Consider the following 23,694-nt stretch of genomic DNA (forward strand, 5'->3'; position numbering starts at 1 on the left):
AACATGCTTTACATCTCCTCTTGTCCGTACCACATTTTTCTATTGAGTTTTATACCACTAGTTTGTCTGTTTTTTTTCCCCCAGACAGCTTACCCATTTTATTGTGCTCATTTAGAGGAAAGAAAAACAGTTTGTCTCCTTGAAAGGCAAGAGAACAGTGAGTGGAAAACTATTTACATAGCTAAAATACCATTATAATATATGGCAACTAAAATTCCAAAATTGAAAGAGAGGATACCAGGGAAAATCATTAATCATTTTACAAAAGCCACTGACAATTTGAAATATTCTCCATAAAAAATTTTTTTCTATCTTTCCTTGAACTTAGTAAAATGTAATATGTTAATTATTGTTAAAATAACTTGTTTAATTTCAATAAGTCAAATAAAATCAATTTCTCATATTCTCATATAACTCTACTTTTTTTATTTTAATGACTCTCTCATTAATCTAACCTTCTCCATTTTTATTGTGCTTCATTTCCCCCCTTCAGATCACATAAAATTCTGACTCTGAAATGGTACATATACAGCAGTATATTTTTGGATGCATTTTACATTTTTTCTTTTATTCTTTTGTTTTTAGCTTTCAATACAAGCAACATCATCATCACTGTATGGTGTCCATAAGTAACTTCCATGCTGCAGCTACAGATGGCAGCTTAGTGACAGATGGTTTTTCAAACACTTTATTTCATTTTTAAAATTAAATATCGCTGCTATAAACCATTCATTATCGTTTATAACACCTTCACCCCAAAATTGGTCATTACCTTAGGTAATGGCTGATATGTTGTGGTGTTAGATGATTTTAACAAATGATTTTGTGGAATTATTACTTAATTCATAATGTAATTAAACTTTAGTACCCAGCAATATACAACAGAAACCATATATTTATTTTAGCTTACATAACCATGAAAAGACAGCATTGCTTAAATCACCAACATTCATTGAATAAATAAAATTAATTTATTGCTAACTTGCCACATATATATGTGATGTAATATTAAGAGGTGAAGAAGAAAAGAGGTTTTTCCAGACTGTCTCTTGCCGTTAATTGAATGTGTACATATGGTAATGCACATCTAAGCATAGGGCAACATTCTGGCTTACCCTTCTGTGCATGTTGAAAATGGGGATCCAAAAGAGGAATCACAGGTCATAATTCTTTATTCCCCTAAACCTGTAGAATTAATATTTTGCCAATAGACCACACACATTCTGACTGAGCCTCAGAAGCATAATTCAAGATGGCCTTTGGAAACAGGTGTGATACACATATATTACTGCAACCCTGGGATCTGCCTATAACCACTAAGCACCCTCCTCTGCTTAGGGCTTGTTTACATGAACATTTCGTTTGCTGCAAGCTGGGGTGTGAACCTCCATCACTCTAGCTTGTTGTGCACTAACTGCCCGCGTGGACCCTGCTGATGTTCCTCACTACTCCCATTTCAAAGGAACTAGATCAAAGCTCACTAACGAACTGTTAATGTGTGTCAGCAGGGTCCACATGGTCCGTGGCAGGCTAGTGCAGGGTAGATTCACTCCCCAGTTGCCTGAACTAATCGTTTGTATAGAGATCCGTAAGATTTCTCCTACTCCTGGAAGTAGTAATGTGTGTCAGCAGCTTGCAAAACAGAACGTGGGCAAAACCAATGGAGCAAACACCAGTTTGTGGAAAAATCAATGACAGCCAGAATTTGATCCTTAATAATTAAAGGTCCAATTTTCAAATGTGGGTCCCTAAAGGGAGGCACCTACAGTATATTCTCATTCGGACACTAAATACCCTTTGAACATCCTTAAATGATCATTTGGACACATAGATTCCTGTTGTAAAAGTCCTCTATTTATCCAGAGTCAGTCCAGAAAGCAGCAATGTAAGGGGAAGATGTCCCTAGTTTGGCTCCATAGCACATTATCAACCCTCGGATCCACTGAATTCTCAATGAGTTTATATTTTTGTTTGTTTATAAGTGATGTACCTTGGTTTTGTAACCATCACTATTATGACCTCAGAAGATGATTTACCTAATCCATCTTTAACATAATGCGTAAATCTTAGGCTAGACTCTGATTTCCCCTACTCTGGACCAACAGAGAGCTCTTTGCATGGTCTGTGCTATGGGATCTAGGGATACACTGTTATCGAGGCAGCTGACTCGTTTTGCCCCCTCATGGATCAAAAGGGTGTGATCTGGCCCTTAGTGAGCAAATCTTTCAATGTCAAGTGAGCTAGAATAAAACCAAGCTATGTTGGTGTTCTAGGGCTAGCAGGAGTGAAAAGTACTAAATGTTCATTTTTGTCAATAAAGCTGTCAGGAAAAATGCAAACAGGAAGCAACTGTTGAGTTTATGTGCTCACTTTTCTAGCCATAGCTATGCTATAAATAATTGTATACACTTATCTTTAAAGTATAGAATTTTTGAATTATAAATTTACAAGAGATTGTCTGATTTATTTGTGGTTTCAGAGTAGCAGCCATGTTAGTCTGTATCCACAAAAAGAAAAGGAGGACTTGTGGTACCTTAGAGACTAACAAATTTATTTGAGCATAAGCTTTCGTGAGCTACAGCTCACTTCATCAGATGTGTGTTTCTTTAGGTCCGAAGGCACTATACCCAAGAATGAACAAACAAACAAACAAAGAATCCCACCAAAATTTGTCAATAGAATGAATAGTGCTGAAGTTATTTCATTATTTTGTATTTTGCCCCCCCCCCCCTTTCTGGTATTTCTAAAACCTGTACAAAAGCAGTTGAGAGAAGTTATTGTGTGGCCTTGTCTCACTACTGTGGTACAGGAGCAGCTGCAATCCAGAGGGGATTTGACCTATGGGGAGGCCAGGTGATGTTTGTGCTGCCCAATGTTCTCCTCAGAAAGCGCAGCTTTAAATTGCTATTTGTACACCATAGGAGATCTGTGAATAGAGGATGGCAGAGGATGTGCTGAATCAGTGCATTCTCCCAAGGTCTCAGCCAACTTTTAAGCATCCATTAGCCAGCTCTCAGCTTCCTGTGCAAGAGTGAGTGTCAGGTGCCTTCTGCCATCATGTCCCTCCGCCTGGACGGACCCTTTGCAAACAGGGCCTGCAGCCCTGGGTCCCACCAGCATAGACTCAGCTCTGTGTTATGCTAATATATGTTTGAATAGAATGGAGAGGGGTTGGGGATTTTTTGGTAAGCTATCATTGAACAACAAAACAAATTACAGAGAAAATCCCCATTGCTCAAGTGGCATTAAGTAAAATATGGGAGAAAGAGGTGAAATTTCAAATGGCTTTTGAGTGCAAAGAAGATTGAATTTTTAATCTCCATAATCAAAACTCTCTTCCTGCTCCCAGTTCTTTCATAAGAAACTGGGGAAAAGGTCAAAGATTTGGGATGTGGTTCTGCATGCACCAGATTTTCTTTTTTGCATGTCAAGAAGAATGAACATTAAATGATTATAATGGAATTTTATTATTTTGGTTTTAGTAACAGAAACAGTCTATACATTGGAAAATAATATCTCCAAAATGCACTAACCTATACATTTGATTTCAATATGACTACTCAGGATTGCAAGCACTGTGGACAATAATGTTGGCAGAAATGGGCCCATAAATTGTACACACCAACACGTCCATGTCAAGTTTATATTTTGACTCTTATTTACAGCATCCATTGTAACAAAAATAGTATTTTAGGCTGGGAAGGAACACATGTTTTTAAATTATAAAAATAAAACAGACACTCTCCCTTCTCAATTAGAAAAACACAAGATGTACAGAAAAACTTAGAGAGGTGTGTGTGTGCATCTGGGAGTGTATGTATATCTTACAATGAAGAATAGCAGTTATTTCTCAGAGAGATTCCTTGGGTTTTGAATTCTTCCTTAATGCGTTACCAAATAGGAATTACTCTTTATGTTGCAATGGCACCATTAAGGGCACGTCTGCATTTCAAGCTGGTGGTGTAATCCCCAGTTTGAGGAGACATAACAGTGCTAGCTCTGATTGACCTAGTGTGCTAAAGAATATAGCCATGACAATACAAGTGGTGTGGGGAGGGGCTAGCCACCCCAAGTATGTATCTATCCAAGAGTATGTCCCTCCCATCACTTGCACTGCCATAGCCAAACTATTTTTAACACTCTCCTTTAGCTCGGATTTAAACACCCAGCTTAAAGTGTAGACTTGCCCCAAGAGTTGCCCAAGCTATTGACATGAATTTGTCTATAACCTAAATTATCACAACTGTTATATACAACAATTGCTAACTTACCTTAATTACAACCCAATTTTTTCAATTACAGTCTGTGCACAAGATTTTAGTTAATTTTAACACTACAGAAAGTTTGAAGTATCTGTGTTATTGTCTTCATAAGAGCATTCAGGACAAAGAAAAGACAGACAAAAATGCTAAATTTCTTAGGTGACTCAGTTTTTAACTCATAAATTAACAGATTTACTTGTAAATTCTCAGAAAAATCATTCTGTACTTTTTTGGAGGATATGCTGTATTTTTCATATGAAAAGAGGCTGAATCCCTGCTTTAAGTGCAAAATAAGAGTCAACTGATGGCATCACAACTAGTGCCTCCACAATGTGTGTATATAAGTGAGTATGTGTAGGTGTTTATAGCAAAATTCTAGAATTCTGGATCAGCGATGCTTATTAGAAATCAAAAGATTAGATAATGCTGCAAGGAATGTGAATGAGGGTCCTAGGGTAAATGATACTGTGTGTGGACTGTTGATTACTGAAAGTAGTGAGGTATGACAGTAGACGCTGTGCAGTTATATTGTATGTATATTTAGGAAACTGCTGTTCCTTTGTTTTATTTGTATAAAGTTTAATTCAGTTTATATGAATTACAAGTAATTTACTCATGTTATTATCTTCCCACACAGCATCAAGGAAGAGATTTTTGTTTTAATTACACATTTCCAGATATAGTACAGATAGTCATGTGTAATACATTTGATGTTTAATTGTAATTAGTGAAGGGGAGTGTCGTAAATTACCTGTTTAAAAGCATTGCTAACCAGGTATTGGGGGATATTAGTGAAAATCCAAAAACTAGGATTTCATACATTGAGGGAGGTTGGGGGAGGATGACAAAAATGATCATTTTAAATATTAAGATTGTAACTACAACATCATAATATATTTCTCAATATCTCTAATAAGCAGGTTTTTTCTTGTCTTTTGTTTTTGTTTTATTAGCTTTTCTGTGGTGCTCAGAGTTAGTATTTGAGTACCTCACAACACCCCATGAGGTAGGGATCTGTGAGCTACAATCCCTTTTGTCAGGGTTCCCTCCCCACTCTGAACTCTGGGTACAGATGTGGGGACCCGCATGAAAGACCCCCTAAGCTTATTTCTACCAGCTTAGGTTAAAAACTTTTCCAAGGTACAAATTCTTCCTTGTCCTTGGACGGGATTGCTGCCGCCACCAAGTGAGTTAGACAAAGATTCAGGAAAAGGACCACTTGGAGTTCCTGTTTCCCCAAAACATCCCCCCAAGCCCTTTCACCCCCTTTCCTGGGGAGGCTTGAGAATAATCTACCAACCAAATAGGTAAACAAGGTGAGCACAGACCAGACCCTTGGGTTTTTAAGACACTAAAAACCAATCAGCTTTTTAAAAACACAACTTTATTAATAAGAAAATGTAAAAGAAGCACCTCTGTAAAATCAGGATGGAAGATAATTTTACAGGGTAATAAGATTTAAAACACAGAGGATTCCCCTCTAGGCAAAACTTTAAAGTTACAAAAAACAGGAATAAACCACCCTCTTAGCATAGGGAAAATTCACAAGCTAAAACAAAAGATAATCTAACATATTTCCTTGCTTTATTTACAATTTTTGTAAGCTAGATACTTATTTCAGGTAAGGTTTTAGGAAAGGTTTTTTTCCTGCCCTGGTCTCTCTCTGTCCCGGAGAGAACAACCAAGAAAACACAAACAACCCCCCCCCCAGATTTGAAAGGATCTTCTTCCCTTATTGGTCCTTTTGATCAGGTGCCAACCAGGTTATTTGAGCTTCTTAACCCCTTACAGGTAAAGGAGGAATTTTATGTTACTCTTAGCTATATGTTTATGACACCTTTTTTATAGATTGGAAACTGAAGTGCAGAAAGGCAAATGACTTGTCGATTCATACAGGAAGACTGTGAAGACTCAGGAGTCAAAGTTTCTAGTTCTCAGAACACAAAGCCATTCCTCCTCTCTGGTGGCACACTGTATTTTTAAAGTTAAGAAATAGAATCTTTGATCTTTTATTGTGAAGAGACAGTTCCTTTTTTCCTCAAGAAATAGAGATAAATCCCACCCTTACCAGTGTAGTGAGAGTAAGCAGAAATGTTGGGTTTTGCATCTGTTGCTGCAGGAATCCTGTTGCCCTATTCAATAAGACTCAGATGAGGCTTGAAAGGCATATATTCTAGATTGCATGCTTGTGTTTTTGTGTAAAGAAGCAGAATGCTCCTCTGACTATCACTTGCTACTTGATAGCAGCATTCCTTATTAAAATAAATAAATAAGTAAATAAATTTCATTATTCTCATAGCACAGCAGGTCAATGGCAGAGCCAGGACTAGAATCCAGTTCTCTCCATTCCTTGTCCTGTGCCCAACCTATTACCTACATTTATTATTCCAGCATATTGGTCTAAAAGACAGCATTTCACACTAGTGATGCTGCTGTCTTTTGTAAACAGTGTGGTTTATTTTAATAAGGGTTATGTTGTAGCTGACTTGATGGGTGGATAACCTGAGGACCATGCCCTCTTGCAGGTATATGGTACACATGCTAGCCCATTAGTCATCATTTTTTCCTAATGCTCTGTGTAGTACCATGAAGCATGGCCCTGCAGCTTACATGGGCAATAGGGAGAGGCTTGCTAATACCACTTCCCCTCCTATCAACCTATGCACAGAAGAGCAGAGCAGGGTATGAATTAGAACAGATGAACACAATCTTCCACTCTTGTGGCTTCAACTGCTAGCACAAAACAGACAGAAAGCTGTCCTAAAGTGACAACCAAGGTCTCCCCCAATAAAAGTGAATCCCCAGGTGGTGTGAACCTGGCATAGCCAGCTCTGTGCCACCTATGTCTCCCTCATATGTATCCCTTTTCCCATCCCAGAGGGCATGCTGAGGGTCGGGGGGACCAGGCAGTGGACACTGCACTCCAACAGATCTTCATCCACCACAATCATTGGCTCCCAGGCAGCCTTCACTTGAGCAGCCTTGAGGATGTCCTCAATTATGTTGTAGTTTAGAGCCACCTTCTCCCACCACCTTCTCAGCAGTGCCAAGTGTAAACTCAGTATGGTTGAGTATTAAGCTCCTTAATTTTAATAGGTAAAAATCTTTAAAAAAAAATTCTACCAGCAAAACCCCACAAAATACAGTGCCTTTAATTAACTTACCACTTTAGATCTATGATTTCTTTTAAATTGTCATGCCAGTCTAGTTGTCTCTTGTGTTTATGTACTATAAAAGTGTACCTATATTTTTTCTATGTTTGATCATTAACAGGTATATTGTTTTGCCAATATATACTGTGAATAATATTTTAAACAAACCCTCTTCTGAGTATACTGTAAACTCAAGAAAAACATTGGTTTTGCCTGAAGGTTTTCATTTCTTTTTGTTTAGTATTAAATCAATATTTTAAGAGTGACTAAAATAAGAATTAGACAATTTACCAATTTTATGCTGAACTGCTAAATGAGATTGAAAAACGTAGGCTGAGTGGCCAGGTTATAATTTTAATCTCTATATCTATTATTCTAGCTTGGTTTAGGACGCCTACTAAAGCATTGCTTAGCTATACTTTGATAAGGACTCTCTCTAAATATTAGGCATATGTCTTGGAAAAAATCTTGTACCTGATTCTTCTTTTACCATGCAGTGTTATTGTAATTGTTCCGGTCCCAGGATATTAGAAAGACATGGTGGGTGAGATAATATCTTTTGCTGGACCAACTTCTGTTGGTGAGAGAGACATGCTTTCAAGCTTCACAGAGCTGTGACACTCTTAGTACCTTTCCCAGACCTGAGGAAGATCTCTGTGTAGCTCGAAAGCTTGTCTCTCACCAGCAGAAGTTGGTCCAATAAAATATATTACCTCACTCATCTTGTCCCTCTTATTTTACCAGTATAAGTCAGGAGTAATTATTTCACTGATGTCAGTAAGTTTAGGCCACTGTAAAACTGCTTTTGATTTTAAAAATCGGGGGGGAAGCCTTGAATGTGATTATTTGAGCGTGTATATTAGTCACAAGGGTCAATGAGTTGGATAAAGTGCATTTTGATGTAATGTGGCAGATTCTGAAGACCTTTGTTTCAATAAGACTACTTGTGGAATCCAGTACTATACTAATGTGAGAAGGGGTGGCAGAGCTTACCCTTAGAACATAATATACTTTTTAAATTAAATGTAAATTAATAATTGGATACCCTTTGAATAAGTATATCTTTAGTAAATAGGTGTTTATTAGGATGTTTGATTCCACCATAATGCAGCAATCATAGATGCATTCCATGACAGACCTTCATCTCATGACCAACAATCCTCTCTTCTCCTCTTCTCACCTCCCTAAAAAAATGAACATAAATATTTTAAATGATAAATAAAACAGTTAACAAGTAAAATGTTGAAGTAGGACTTGAGGAAGAATTAGACTGAAGGAACAGTTTTATAATCATAATAATTAATACCTATCTAGTACCTTTCATCTCAAAGCACTTGACCTATGACATAGAGAGAGCACCACTGAATGGCAAACAGTTTTGGGGCAAAATTCAGCAAATAGTGCATAGTCACTAAACAGAAGTGCACAACATTTTCTTAATCTTTCTACCAAGACTGGCTTTAGACTAGAGCTTATGCTCCAAGCAGCACTGAGGGCCAGAGACTGCCACCCTTTCTCACACTGAGTAGTATTTTACTCCATAAGTATTTCCACTGATTCCATCCATAATGTATTGATATTCTTTTATTCTTGAAGTTCTTTTGTTCTTGTTCTTGAAGTTGACTAGCCAGGTATCATTTGTTACTGTGATAAAGCAATCTGTGTGGAACTGAGCTTCTTACAATGTATGAAAACCAATGCCTTGTTTTGGTTACTTGGTGTTGAGAGAATCCCAGTGCATCACCTCTTTTCTTGCCACATTTCAGTTTTGCATTCCAGATTTGCCTGTTCCTCACTGAATACCATCCAGACTGATCTGCCATAATCATCTCTTACTTATTCATGCCTTTGCCACATACCTTCAGGTTGAGCTGTTAAATATGTCCTTGAAGCAATTTCTCTGCCCACCTTGTGAATGCTTGCCAAGTCTGTTCTGGATGCACAGAATACGCATGGGAGTTATATTGTCATTCATCCAAACAACATGTCCTGCCTAACTGAGCTGTGCTTTAATTAGCATGGTCTCAACACAATTTTATTTGCCATATTTAAACACTATCAGCTGGTAACATTATACTTCACTTTAGTATGCATGATGAACCTGAAGTTGAACAGAGGAAATCTGTCAACATTTAAGCATGGAGGAAGTACTATATCCAGGCTTCTCAGCCAGAGAGAAGTTAACATGACAAATACAAGTCAGTTTTTAATTTTAGTGCGCAGCCTGATCATGTGATAGTGCTAAGAGAATATTATGAGGTGAGCATGAGCTACACAATTAATAAAAGCAACATTCAACAGCAAGTCATTGAAATCTGGAAAACAATTCAACAGAACCTAGCACCACTTACTTTTGCAGGTGCAGGCACATACCAACATCACCAGCATAGTGTGACTTTTATTTGATTGTAAACTTAGAGGTCCTCTTGAGTTTCAATAAGCATAAATAAGAAACAATCTCAATTAAGTCACAGATCTACTCAAGTTAGAGGCCTTTAGATATATAAACACTGCTGAGGATGCTCATGCTCAGATGTTTTGTGATAATCAATTACAGCAGAAAAGATAATGCCTTAGAGATTTGGTGTGCAAACACAGCCCTGTTCAACTTCATTGGAACTATTGAATGCTTCAGAAAAAGCACCATCCACAAACACTCTGCCCAGCATACCATTATGTAGTTGACCAACAATTTTAATGTACTTTCCAGACATCTGATCTTGGGCAGCACTTTCCATAATCCGGGTCTGCTGAGACTATTTCAATTGCATTTGTAAGCTCAATAAAGACTGAGTAGAGATCCATGTTCTGTTCTTTATATTTTTCTTATATTTGACATGCTATGCCAATAGTGCTTCTCTGTGCTTTAAATCCTCACTATATTTTCCAGAAGTGAATTCTTTGTAACACTGGCAAGAAGCAATTAAGAAAGCATCTAGCTAGAATACTCCTGGCATTAGAGAGTGGTCCTCACAGCTACTGCTCTCATGCTGTTCCACTTTGTGTTTGCGTAAGGTAACTGGTTGCATCTTTGGGTTTCTCCAGGACTACACAATCTCACTAAATTTCTTCACTAAGCAGATGGATCTACACGACAGTCCCTATAGTTGTAGATTCGTGACAGTAAGCCATTAGAAATGAATAACTCTCCTCTGAGCTAATCAGTGTATTAGTTTCAAGTGTAATAATCTCATTCATTTTTTCATTGACGTATTGCTTTATTGCTATGTCCTGTCACTTAATCATCAGTGGTGTTAGGCAACCTATCAATCAAATTGGTCCAAATTTTCATTGGACTGTTGCAGAATCTCAATTTTGTCACTAATTGGTATTACTTCTGTCTTTCAGTGGGACAGAACCTGTGTTACAAGGTCCATAAACATCCTTCAGAGCATTGTAGATATTTTGTGTGTCATTGGTTAACAAGTCATTGTGTGTCATGACTCCTGTGCTGCTACTCATTTTGCATAGATTAATTTGTGTTGTTTTCAGCAAATCACTGCAATATACCGGGTTCAACAAAACTTGGTGTGCGATCATTGTGTTTTCCATAACTATTTGGTCTTTTGTTTAATCTCACCAAACCGATGCTGGTACTTTACTGAACAAAAAGAATGATCAGGCATCAGTAGTATGTTAAGAGTAACATGTTGAATGAGGAAGTCAGTCTCAAACTTGGTGTCTCTATTTTCTGGAACCTGGAAAGAAATTAGATTAGTATGGTAGTGATATTGCTGTATAATTTTAAATATTCATAGAAACATAGAAGATTAGGGTTGGAAAAGACCTCAGAAGGTCATCTAGTCCAACCTCCTGCTCAAAGCAGGACCAACCCCAACTAAATCATCCCAGCCAGGGCTTTGACAAGCCGGGCCTTAAAAACCTCTAAGGATGGAGATTCCACCACCTCCCTAGGTAACCCCTTCCAGTGCTTCACCACCCTCCTAGTGAGAGTTTTTCCTAATATCCAACTTAGACCTCCCCCCCACCCCCACTGCAACATGAGACCATTGCTCCTTGTTGTGTCATCTGCTACCACTTTGAACAGCCTAGCTCCATCCTCAGGTAGTTGAAGGCTGCTATTAAACCTCCCCCCCCCACACACACACACACACACTCTTTTCTTCTGCAAACTAAATAAGCCAAGTTCCCTCATCCTCTCCTCATAAGTCATGTGTCCCAACCTCCTAATCATTTCCGTTGCCCTCCGCTGGACTCTCTCCAATTTGTCCACATCCTTTCTGTAGTGGGGGAACCAAAACTGGACGCAATACTCCAGATGTGGCCTCACCAGTGCTGAATAGAGGGGAATAATCACTTCCCCCAATCTGCTGGCAATGCTCCTACTAATGCAGCCCAATATGCCGTTAGCCTTTTTGGCAACAAGGGCATACTGTTGACTCGTATCCAGCTTCTCGTCCACTCTAATCCCCAGGTCCTTTTCTGCAGAACTGCCGCTTAGCCAGTCAGTTCCCAGCCTGTAGCAGTGCACGGGATTCTTCCGTCCTAAGTGGAGATTTCTTTTGGCCCAATCCTCCAATTTGTCTAGGTCACTCTGGACCCTATCCCTACCCTCCAACATATCTACCTCTCCCCCCAACTTAGTATAATCCACGAATTAGCTGAGGGTGCAATCCATCCCATCATCCAGATCATTAATAAAGCTGTTGAACAAAACCGGTCCCAGGACAGACCCCTGGGGCACTCCACTTGATACCAGCTGCCAACTAGACATCGAGCCGTTGATCACTACCCGTTGAGCCCGACAATCTAGCCAGCTTTCTATCCACCTTATAGACCATTCATTCAATCCATACTTTTTTAACTTGCTGGCAAGAATACTGTGGGAGACCGTATCAAAAGCTTTGCTAATGTCAAGATATATCACGTCCACCGTTTTCCCCATATCCACAGAGCCAGTTATCTCATTACAGAAGGCAATCAGGTTGGTCAGGCATGACTTGCCCTTGGTGAATCCATGTTGACTATTCCTGATCACCTTCCTTTCCTCCAAGTGTTTCAAAATGGATTCCTTGAGGATCTGCTCCATGATTTTTTCAGGGACTGAGGTGAGGCTGACCAGTCTGCAGTTCCCTGGAATCTCCTTCTTCCCTTTTTAAAAGATGGGCACTATATTTGCCTTTTTGCAATCATCCAGGATCTCCCCGATCACCACCAGTTTTCAAAGATAATGGCCAAGGCTCTGCAATCACATTAGCCAAACCTCTCAGCACTCTCGGATGCATTAGATCCAGACTCGTGGACTTGTGCATGTCCAGCTTTTCTAAATAGTCCTCAACCTGTTCTTTCACCACTGAGGGCTGCTCACCTCCTCCCCATACTGTGCTGCCCAGTGCAGCAGTCTGGGAGCTGACCTTGTCTGGGAAGACGGAGGCAAAAAACGCATTGAGTACTTCAGCTTTTTCCACATCATCTGTCACTAGGTTGCCTCCCCCATTCAGTAAGGGTCCCATACTTTCCCTGTCTACCTTCTTGTTGCTAACATTCATGTTTGGCTTTAACATCTTGTTGTTAAGTGTTGCCTTTCTACCGGACTCTGATTGAGCAGTATTACTGATAGATCATAAAATGAACTGGCAACATCTAACTGTCCAACATTATCTTAGATTTATATACTGCCACCCATTACCATAATATCTGTGTGCCTTTCATGTAAAATCAATAGCAATTGCAAAGTCCCTAGGGGTATGTCTACACTGCAATTAAAAACTCAGGCTGCAGGGTAGACTTCCGGGCTGCAGGACTCTGTGAGGTGGGAGGGTCCCAGAGCTATGGCTGAAGCCTGAGCCGGAATGTTTACACTGCAGTTAAACAGTCCTGCAGCTCAAGCCCTGCGAGCCAGAGTCAGCTGGCACTGGCCAGCTGTGCATGTCTAATAGCAGAGTAAACATACCTTAGTGGGCTTCATGCGTTTCTGGCTCTTCTTCTTTTTAGGGGTATGGAAGTTCTGCTTGCAGGCAGGTTCTGATTCTGTTTCTGTTTTTGTTTTAAGAGAGGAGTGAGATAGCAGCTAGGAAGGGGGTAATTCTGAGTGTCATTCTTGTTGTGAAAAGGCTTTGTCAAAGAGAGAGCCTTTGCAGCATTTTCTTAAGTTGGCCAGACTCTGATGACAACAGTTGCACATACTGTAGTGGTCAGAACCTTCCCACGTGTGTGTGCTTGTGTGAGAAGAGGGTGCAAAGGTGCCTCTCATTCCTTCTCTTTCCTGTAGTTTGGGAAAGGTCTCCCTCCCTGCTTGTTACACCAGGTGTATGGTTCATTAATTTGGGGGGGGGGGGGGCTGGCCTGACTACAGGCCCTGGATTGCTTTGCACAGATGTTGGTCTCTGCTGCAAATGCTAGATCTTATCACACTTTTGAATATTATCCAACTTTACAGAAAAATACATCAGCCTTGCGATGGTAGAAAATACATTGTTTTGTCACAAGCTGACTTTGGTAAGCTTTTACATAAGTAATTAGCACCTGGAAAAACTACAGGGAAATACCTGCAGGGATTAATGCTCACCCAGTCTGCACTAGGTGTTGGGCCTGGTGTAGGCTGGAAGACAAGGACAGCAAGGCTTCTAAGGATTGGAAGACTTAGGGCCGCACAGAGGTTTTTGGGATTTAGGGCAAAATCTGAAACTGAAGCCCCACTACCATTCCAAAAATAATTGCCATGGAAATAAGAGTTTAAGAATAGTGAAGAGGATGGGAGGGGGAGCTAGAGAGGGCCTAGACCTGTGGGTCACTATCCTCCCTCTGAGACTGGGGGGGCTGGGTGATCCGATAGGGCACAGACCCCTGTGGGAATGGTAGGGACTCTGATCTGCATGCAGCCAGGAAGAGGGGAAGCACTCCCTGTCCTGCCTATCCCTGATCTCCAGCCGGTTGCTAGTTGGAGGGGTATGGCCAACATGCTCCTATCTCTGGGCTCTTAGCCTGGTGGGTCAGCTTGGGCTCAGTGCAATGATGCCAGCAGCAGTGATGGCAGTATCTGGGTCTGGCCAGGATGAATGACTCACTCCCTGCGCTATCAGTTTCAAGTGCTAAACTCTGAGTGCTGCTGCGCCACCGTGTGCCATGTCACAATGCAACTCACTCAAATTTGGTCCAGCCACCCCTCCGTCATGAAACTCACACAATTTCTTCCAAAATGTTGTTCTTCCAGGACAAATGTTATAGCCTCATTTGAACAAGCCTTGTATGTTTTCACCATGTTTGTTGCAGAACACTACTTTATTAACATGTGACTAAGTAGATCATAACCCATGGAGAATGGTAGTGTGACTTTGAAGTGCTTGAAAGTCAGTCTGAAAGGGATTAAGGAAGTTATCTTGGAATTATCAGTTCTGTGAATCTATGGACATAGCTTTTCTTTTCCCCATAGACCTACATTCCATTTAGATTAAGGGCTCTCAAACGGAAAATCAAGAGATTTTAACACAGGTGGTAGTCTTCACTGTCATCTTGTCCTCATGCAAGGGAAGTGTTTCTAGATATGATAGGGATACTAACTGCATTCTATTTTCATATATTTTCTGGTGAAAAAAGGACCCAGATGATTATTTGGACCTGTTCACTGTTTTGTTTTTAATTAGTAATATTGGTATATTCAGCCCTTGCTGCCCTTTGCAGTTTTTTAGGCCTGGTGATACAAAGATTTATATATATATATATATATAATACTGGTTGAACTGTTTCAGTTTTTAAAAAATCAGATTTTTTAAAACTGAAATAGTTCTACCAGTACAGCCCCTAGTGTGGATATAATTATGTTGGTATAAAGGTGCCTATAGTTTATTTCCTGGTATGGCATGGAGTCAAGGCCTTAGTCTCTAGTACCAAATCATCTCAAAGTTCCTAATGGCCATACTGTTTGGGTCACTGTCATAACGAGTTTACTTGTATTAAAATTACATTGGCCTAGCTGATTTCTTTATGAATAACTTCTACTTCTAAGCCTTATTTTGGCAGAGGCAGTGAAAACTGGTGCGATACAGGCTGCTCTGCATTCCTCTAGAAGAAGTGGGTGTGTCTTCTGTTTAAACAAACAATAATAGTACTATCTCATAGCTTTCACTGTTACAAAAGACTAATTTTTACTTTTTGTTAATTAATCAGGTAGCATAATTTTCCTTTGGAGGATCAAGGCCCTATACCAGTACTTCAGGTGATGGCAAAACAGTATTTCCTATGCAACCCTTTATATTTTACCTACAACGTTCACTCACCTAAAAAGCACTCTATGTGGGAGTTGTTATCCATTCAAGGTTAGCTTATTTCTTTTCAAAGTGTGTTAAAAGTATATTCAAATTTTTGCATTGTTTAAAGCACTGTAGCTAAACTGTGCCACTGGCAACTTTTTCCAGTTAATCCAGTAATAATTATGAGTAATTTCCTGGTCCAGCTTCCAAGCTGTAAAGAAAGATTAGATTCCATGAGTGAGTTATTTTCTCAATGGAAGAGAAATTCCCAATATATTGTACTCCTAATTTAAATAATTGATGAGAATACATTTTTTGAAAAGAGACATAAGATTGCAAAAGCAAACTGCAAATTATGGTTTTCTCACATGTATCATAGCAGTGCTTAAGCAAACAGCCCAGTGTTCAAGATTTCCAGTGAGACAATGACACTATCTAAATGGTTTTTCCCTAACATTGCTGCTTCTGCTCTGCAGCTTTGATCCTTATTCTGATATCAAAAGTATCTCTAATGAAGCTAGTGGAGTAACATCCATATAAAACCTATAAGAAGTGATATGGTTAGAATCTTAATTCTTCCCTAAGCATATTAAACCCCTTAACCTTTTAATATTATACCTCCAGGTAAATTTTGAAACAGATAACTATACCAAAGAAAAAGTGTAATTTCTATTTCTGTGTTTTTGTTAGTTGTGACAGGGTCAGGCCAGATGGCTATAGGAGAGTGATAGAAGGCAGATATATTAGCCCCAGGTTAAGTAGGTCCCTTTTCCCTGGGTAAGCTGACAGAGAAGGTTCCAGAACAATCAGGAACTTTCTGGAAACAATGAAGGCAGACAGGTTGATTAGAACACCTGCAGCCAATCAAGAAGCTGCTAGAATCAATTAAGACAGACAGGCTAATCAGGGCACCTAAGTTTAAAAAGGAGCTCACTTCAGTTTGTGGCATGCGTGTGAGGAGCTGGGAGCGAGAGGCACTAGGAGCTGAGAGTGAGAAGGCATACTACTGGAAGACTGAGAAGTACAAGCATTATCAGACACCAGGAGGAAGGTCCTGTGGTGAGAATAAAGAAGGTGTTGGGAGGAGGCCATGGGGAAGTAGCCCAGGGAGTTGTAGCTGTCACGCAGCTGTTACAGGAGCCACTGTAGACAGCTACAATCCACAGGGCCCTGGGCTGGAACATGGAATAGAGGGCGGGCCTGGGTTCCCTCCATTCCCCCAACTCCCTACTTGATACTGGAGGAGTTGAACTGGACTGTGGGTTTCACCAGTGGGGAAGGCCTCTGGCCCGTTTCCCGATCCACTAGGTGGATCAGCAGAGACTGCGGGGATTGTTCTTCTTCCTTTCCCTATGCTGGCCAGTGATGAGGCTAACTGAGCGAACAGCAGAGTTGAGCCACAAAAATGACCAAACTGAGGACTGCCGTGAACCTCTGAGGCGAGCAAATCCGCCAATAAGCGCAGGACCCACCAAGGCAGAGGAGGAACTTTGTCACATAGTATATTATTAAGCAAAAACCGTCATATAATTAATTTATCAGATGAATAGTTTTTATAGTTGGAAAAAATATTTTCAACATCTTTGCTCTATATGCTGGAGCTAGAATAAATGAAAATGGGTAATTCTGAACATAAATTACTATGTACATATATAACATATAAAAAAAACATAGATTACTATATATTGGACCTAGAGTAAATGAAAATAGGTGTGTTCTTGTGAACACAGATTACATTTGCTATTCATTTTGGACCATTACAGTAACATCTCACGATTTCATCCAGGAGTAAATTGCAACACCCAACTTCCCTTATTGTGTTAATAATGGTATGTACAAATGCGTCATACTCTTGAGGTATTCAGATTTGCAGAAATATATATACATATTTTTAAGTGACAAATTCCAAGGGAAAATTGTAAGTACATAGTTCAGTACTTCAGCAAACTCTTATTTCTAAATGTAAAGCACAACTTCATTACATAAAAATTATGAATAAATTATTGTGGACTTTTGTGATTTTAATGCAATAAGAATTCTGCATTTCCTATTTTATCTTTTTAAGTACAGGATACATTAACAAGACATCAGTAGCCCCAAATGTCATGTAATACTGTGTTCATAGTATGATAATATTAAGAACCAATTGAATACTTGTATTGAAGTTTGGTATTGTATATAGAGTTGTTTTTTCAGTTTTCCTTTCCCAGAGAAAATAACTAGAGTTTTTTTCTTTTAAAAACATCAGTAGGAAGTCAGGTGAAATAGACTTACCAATTTTGTTTATCCAGCATGTATAGATTACCAACATTTTCTGGGTTGCGGCCATGAATGTGCATTTACATTATACAGGATTTTGTACAGATTTCAGAGTAGCAGCTGTGTTAGTCTGTATTTTCAAAAAGAAAAGGAGTACTTGTGGCACCTTAGAGACTAACAAATTTATTTGAGCATAAGAGCTGTAGCTCACGAAAGCCTATGCTCAAATAAATTTGTTAGTCTCTAAGGTGCCACAAGTACTCCTTTTCTTCTTGTCCCAATATGATCAGTCATTATTTATGTGAAATAAACTTTTGATTCCATTTTAGCAATATGCATTTAGCATAAGCAGAGTTCTGAGCTTGTGTTATTAAAGTGCATAGAGCAGCCACCATATCCTGGGCTTTTGCTGAAATATGCTTTTAATTGAAGCAGAATTATAGCTATATATTATCAGTGTGACTCTAGTTAGAGTACAGTATTGGCTGCCACAGTGGCTCATTGCACTGTGGTACTAGTACAACCGGCTATATTTTTTGGGTTTGAATTTAAATATCACCATAGGGTGTCTAGGTTAGGTGCTCAATGCAGGAAGTGATCAAATACAAACTGTCTTTTGTGAAAATGTGTTCTTCCAGTTGACAAGATAAACAGCATTTGTCCTCAAGAAGAATGGATACAGCAATATACCAACTATATTTGTGTCAACAGTTGTGCATTTAATACTGTTAAAGATTGCTTACGTACATACTAATATGTAGTTTGAGTGCCTTGGTATCTCAAATAATACTGGAAAAGAGAGGTCATTATATGTACTTTTTTCTGTAAAACAGAGATACATAATGGCGATTTTTCATAAGCTTATACTATAATTCTCATTACCCTCAGTGGTTAAATATGTTTACTTAGAGCAGTAGCTTTTTTATTCTTTTCCGATTCATAATCCCAAGATTAACTACTGTGGCTCCATATCTTGGAATTCTTGGTTTTTCTATCCCAGAATACTCTTATTGTGTTTCAGTCAAAAACCAAAATGCATCATATTTAGGTGGCTTTAAAGTTTATTGTGCTATATATACTCAAAATAGATATTTAGGCCTTGATCATGAACAAATTTATGCATGTACTTAATTTTAAGCATGTGAGTAAACTAAAGTATTCTCATTGATTTCAGAGGAGCTAACCACATGCGTAAAGTTATGGTTGCAGGATTGAGGCCTCACATTCAGTGCATATATGTTTTTAATAATCCTACATATAAAAATAATTCTACTTATAAATGTATGTGCAAAGAGGACATATGATAGAAGTATATAAAATGAGGAATGGTGGAAAAGAGGTAAATTGTGTTCCTGTTGACCCTTTTTTTAATGCAAGAACAAGCAGCTGTCCAATGAAATTGAAAGGCAACAAATTTGAAACTGACAAAACTATCTTTTATGCAACCTACAGTTAAACTGTGGTATTGTCACAAGATATCATTGAGATCAGGAGTTTAGTAGGGTTAAAAAAAGATATTAGACTTTACACACACACTCTCTCTCTCTCTCTCACACACACACACACATATTGGAGAAAAAATGGCCTTTTTTGGCCAGTTATTCTGTAATTGTCCGTAATGGGGTTTCTTGAATCTTTTTTGAAGCATCTCATAATGACAGTTGGCAGAGTCAGGACACTGAACTAGATGGAGCATTGTCTATCTTCTATGATATCTTCCTTATTTCTGTTTGTACATTTTTATTGAAAATGTGCATGAATTCCATCTTCAGTAATGCCGTATATTCAATTAAACTAATCGCAGATATCTATTATTTAAACTGTGGTAGTGTCCACCCTGTGCAAAGTGCTTTTAAAACAAAGAAGATGCCATATCAAGCTCCAAAGAGCTTGTAGTCTTAAAATGATTGTGGGTATCTATCTACCTATGCAGTATTAGGGCCCTGATCACTGAGATGAAAGGGTATTTTTCAGCCAGAAAGGGTATGTTTTATTTGTATATAAAAGAACGTTTAACATTCAAAGAGTTCAGATATTATTAGGGCCATATTAATACACTTATATAAATATCTGTATCTATCTATCTAAAAGCTTCAATTATGTAATCAAAATTCTCAACCCCCCCAAAAAACAGCTCCAGGATCCCAAAACTGAGAACCATTTTTCTAAGAGGAATAAAATTACCAGTAGACACCCAGATGTTTTAATGTAACATAAATTCCAGTAGTATGAGTAGTCTAAAATTATTATCATCAATGAGTACACTAATAAAATCTTTGTTTTTCTTGTAATTTCAAACTGCAAAAGCAGGTCTTTGGGGCATAATAAGACGATAGCATACAGTATCTGTTTTAATAAGTAATGTTCAGAATAGGAATGGTGTCTGATATTAATGTATTTTGAAACCTTTGTTAAGCTTTTCTTTTCTACTGAATGTTATTGCATACAATGGCCACAAATACAGATGGAACAGGACTATGTTGATAAAAAGGAGGATTTCCTCTCTTGTACTAATGTGTGTTGTCTGGCATGGAGTTATTTTGCTGACTAATTGCCACTGAATTTTTATTTATGCTTTTTAATTAACAATTACATTTTAAATACCTCACATAAATCTACAATCTCAGTGTGTGGGGGGTAGAAGGGAGAGGCTGTTCAACTTTATGATGATGTTTTGCCATGCAGAAATATTTTAGTATTAGATTTCACCGAGCCCCCATTTTTGTAGAGGTTCTCTTCATGTTTTTTAACACTTTAGAAAGGTGACCTCATTTCGCTTTTTTTATCTCCGTTTGCTATGGGCTTTCACTAAGTGAAACTTTCTTTAACAATAAGTACCTATAGATTGTTTTCTGATATTTTATATAACATATTGCCCAAGCTAATGACTGTTCAACCATTATAGTTTTTATGGGCATGAACGAGAGCACTTCAAATCATAATCACCTTTAATTTCAATAATATTATTACAACAACAAATAAAGTACTTAGTTGCCTTTCAAGGTATTTTCTTTAGCCAAATATGTTAAAAGAAATAAGCACAAAGGATTTAAATTAAACTCTTTTTATATTGTAGTCTGCTCATGTAATTGTTTTCCCCCTACATTGAAATCTATTCTTTCTGTCCGTATGCCGAAGATTTCTTTGCAAAGGTCCAGCCCCAGCAGGTTGATTACACACTTGTTACCTGTAATTCAATACAGCAGTGCCCTGTTTACAAAGTCCAGATTTCCTGTGCTGTCAGTTAGGGCAATCAGCACAAAGACCAAGAGCTTTTGGAACTAAATAAACAATGAGAAAAACATTCAGGGCTGCCAGTAACCCTTCACAGGTAATTTAACAGCCTTTGACTACAAGGCATCAGTTGTTGTAGATGTCTGCTGAGTATGAAATCTGACATTCTGTCTTTGCCATGTTCTGCCAGTAGGTCTGTACGTAATCTCTTGCTGAGGTTCACTGGAGCTCCTTCAGTGCATTGTGCTTTCATATTGAACCTAAGTGGTTTTATTATGACAGACGTACACACCTGCATTCTGTCACGTATGTGTCATGTAGTCTTCTGATATGATACATCAAATTATTTAAAATTTTGGGATTCCCTAAACTGGAATCTTTTCCTCTTAAAAAATATATATACCAAGAAAAAATAGAACTTGACAAGTTCTAGCATTTTGATCTGTTCTTGAAAGGTTTAAATACTAACAACCAGGCAATTGCCACAGTAGGATCAATGCAAATGCCATGTAGATAGGACTCTGCTTTCATTACATGCAGAGAACAGAATGATCGCTATTTTGTAGGTGTCCTTTATGTATTGGAATAATTAGTGTTATTGTCTAAAACCTCATATTTATGTATTTTTAATTTAATTGTTTGCTTTCTGACTTTGCTGATGGTCTGGATAATGATTGCAGTGGCTGTTTTAAAGACTGTTTACATGTATCAAAGCAGACAAAAAACATCTGTGAGGAGAAGAGCATAGAGACACGAATCCATCTGGGTCTGTGTCAGAAATGTTCATATCTCTTACTTTAGCAATCAGATGGCATTGTGAGCAACAAAAAGTAATGCACCAACCATAACCATCTATACAAATCCTAATATGTATCAATTTCAAGAATCAAGACCATAAATATACCACATGTAAGTAAAATATTGATATAAATCAACAACCCAAACTATCACACAAATAAACATTTTATCAGATGAGTACAACGTCGTTAAGGGCTGTGCTTTATCCATACTCACTGTCACACAAATTATTGCTATGATCACGGAGATTCCCCACCCTTTTTTAATTTCTGCTATTTCAAATGGACATGCCATTCCCTGCATACTACTATGTTCTACATTCCACCCTATCTATAACTGTACAAATGTAGAAACTAAAGCCATTTTAAAAATTGAGGTCTGTGAAAATTTGGTTTTTTTAGCCTGGTTAAAAATATACTTGCAGTACTATTTGAATCTCTGGCTGTCTATCAGTGACCTTTGAATTTCGAACATTCTGTTATCTAATTATGGGTACTTAGAAACTGGCTCCCTTTATCTTACACTTTTCACTATATGAATTTCTGCAAGCCTTACTGTGGTCAATTTAAAAGGAAATTCAGATGTGTTGGTCCTTACTGCTTATGTGTCCAGTTGATTCACCATGGCTGTCCGGTAACTGTGTCTCAGGGAATGGAAATGTGCAGTTGTTCAGAAGAAGAGCTTTGAAAGGCAAAGGTGCATCATTGACATCAGCCTAGGAGCTGCAGTTATTTACGCACCTCTAACGTTGACAGTTTACATGGAGTTATATATCCAGTTTATACAGACCCTGTCTGTGATACTTAGTAATCCCAGATGGTGGAACACCACAGGCTGAAGGCTATTTACATCAAAAGGTATATAGCTCAGGTGGGAAACCCTAAATTCTGTCAGGATCCCAGGATTCTCTGTGTTCTTCCTGTGCTGCAGAGCAGTACGAAGCAGGAAGAGAGCTGTCAGTGTAAGGTAATGATAACTGTATTTTTATGTGAGAATATGCAGTCAGGAAGGACAGTGATGTAGAAACTCTGTGAAGTCAGGGATCTCATCAAGAAAAAATCTCTGGCATTGTGGTGCAGAGACTAACTTGTGCACGGTGCAGACATGGTAAAGAATAAGAATTCTAGTATAAGAAAAGTTAACATGTGAGGCCTATGACAGAAGCTACAAACTCATTGTGGCACAGAGATCCACAGGGAGTAGCTAGATCCTTCCTTGCCCCAGTAGTGGGGCAGATTTCTTCAGACAAAAGTTAAATACTAGACAGCTTTCAAGGGCCAAAGAGAATCTGGTGGCAGCCAAAACATAATGTATATCAATCCAGTCTAGATTTAACTATTTTATAGTAATACTGTGCACTTCTGATTGACAAGAATAAAGGTCTGAATTGAAAAGGTTTGAAAGTGTTTGAAAGTGCTGAAATTGATGGTGAATGCGGTAAGTTTGTTTCATGGAATTTTACTTGTCTTGGACAAAACTTCCTTAATGGTTGTAAAGTGAAACTGGAAGCTGAACACAGGTATGACTTTTTGTTCCCTATAAACTGTCCACAGCTGCCTGAGTTTGATAAGCTTTGGGCCATGTTGCATGGCCAGCCCATCTTTTCTCCCTAGGATTTGGGAATGTGGGTAGTGGCCTGGGAAATGGGGGGCAGGGGAATAGAGAAATTGTTGAAGGATTTAAAGGAATTTAGGCATTTCTGTGCTCAGTGTTGCAACTTGACTGACTGTGAAATCTCATTTTGAAAAGTGATTTAGGCATTTAGGAGTATAGATCCCA

At 38.5% G+C, this 23,694-nt stretch overlaps 1 protein-coding gene across 6 annotated transcripts in view; it reads left to right on the forward strand.

Moving 5' to 3' along the window:
• ZNF407 (zinc finger protein 407) overlaps positions 1-23,694 on the forward strand; it is a 462,963-nt gene that overhangs the window by 347,894 nt on the left and 91,375 nt on the right. The window contains exon 9 of one of the 6 annotated variants that reach the window (XM_073331774.2): positions 85-18,013. The exons of the other annotated variants lie outside the window; for them this stretch is intronic. Coding sequence (XP_073187875.1) covers positions 85-143 — 59 coding nt within the window. The 3' untranslated portion in view covers positions 144-18,013. Of the gene's footprint in view, positions 1-84; positions 18,014-23,694 lie in introns of those variants that run through there. 6 annotated transcript variants of the gene reach the window in all.

Source organism: Lepidochelys kempii, chromosome 2 (genome assembly GCF_965140285.1).
Source record: "Lepidochelys kempii isolate rLepKem1 chromosome 2, rLepKem1.hap1, whole genome shotgun sequence".
NCBI lineage: Eukaryota > Metazoa > Chordata > Testudines > Cheloniidae > Lepidochelys > Lepidochelys kempii.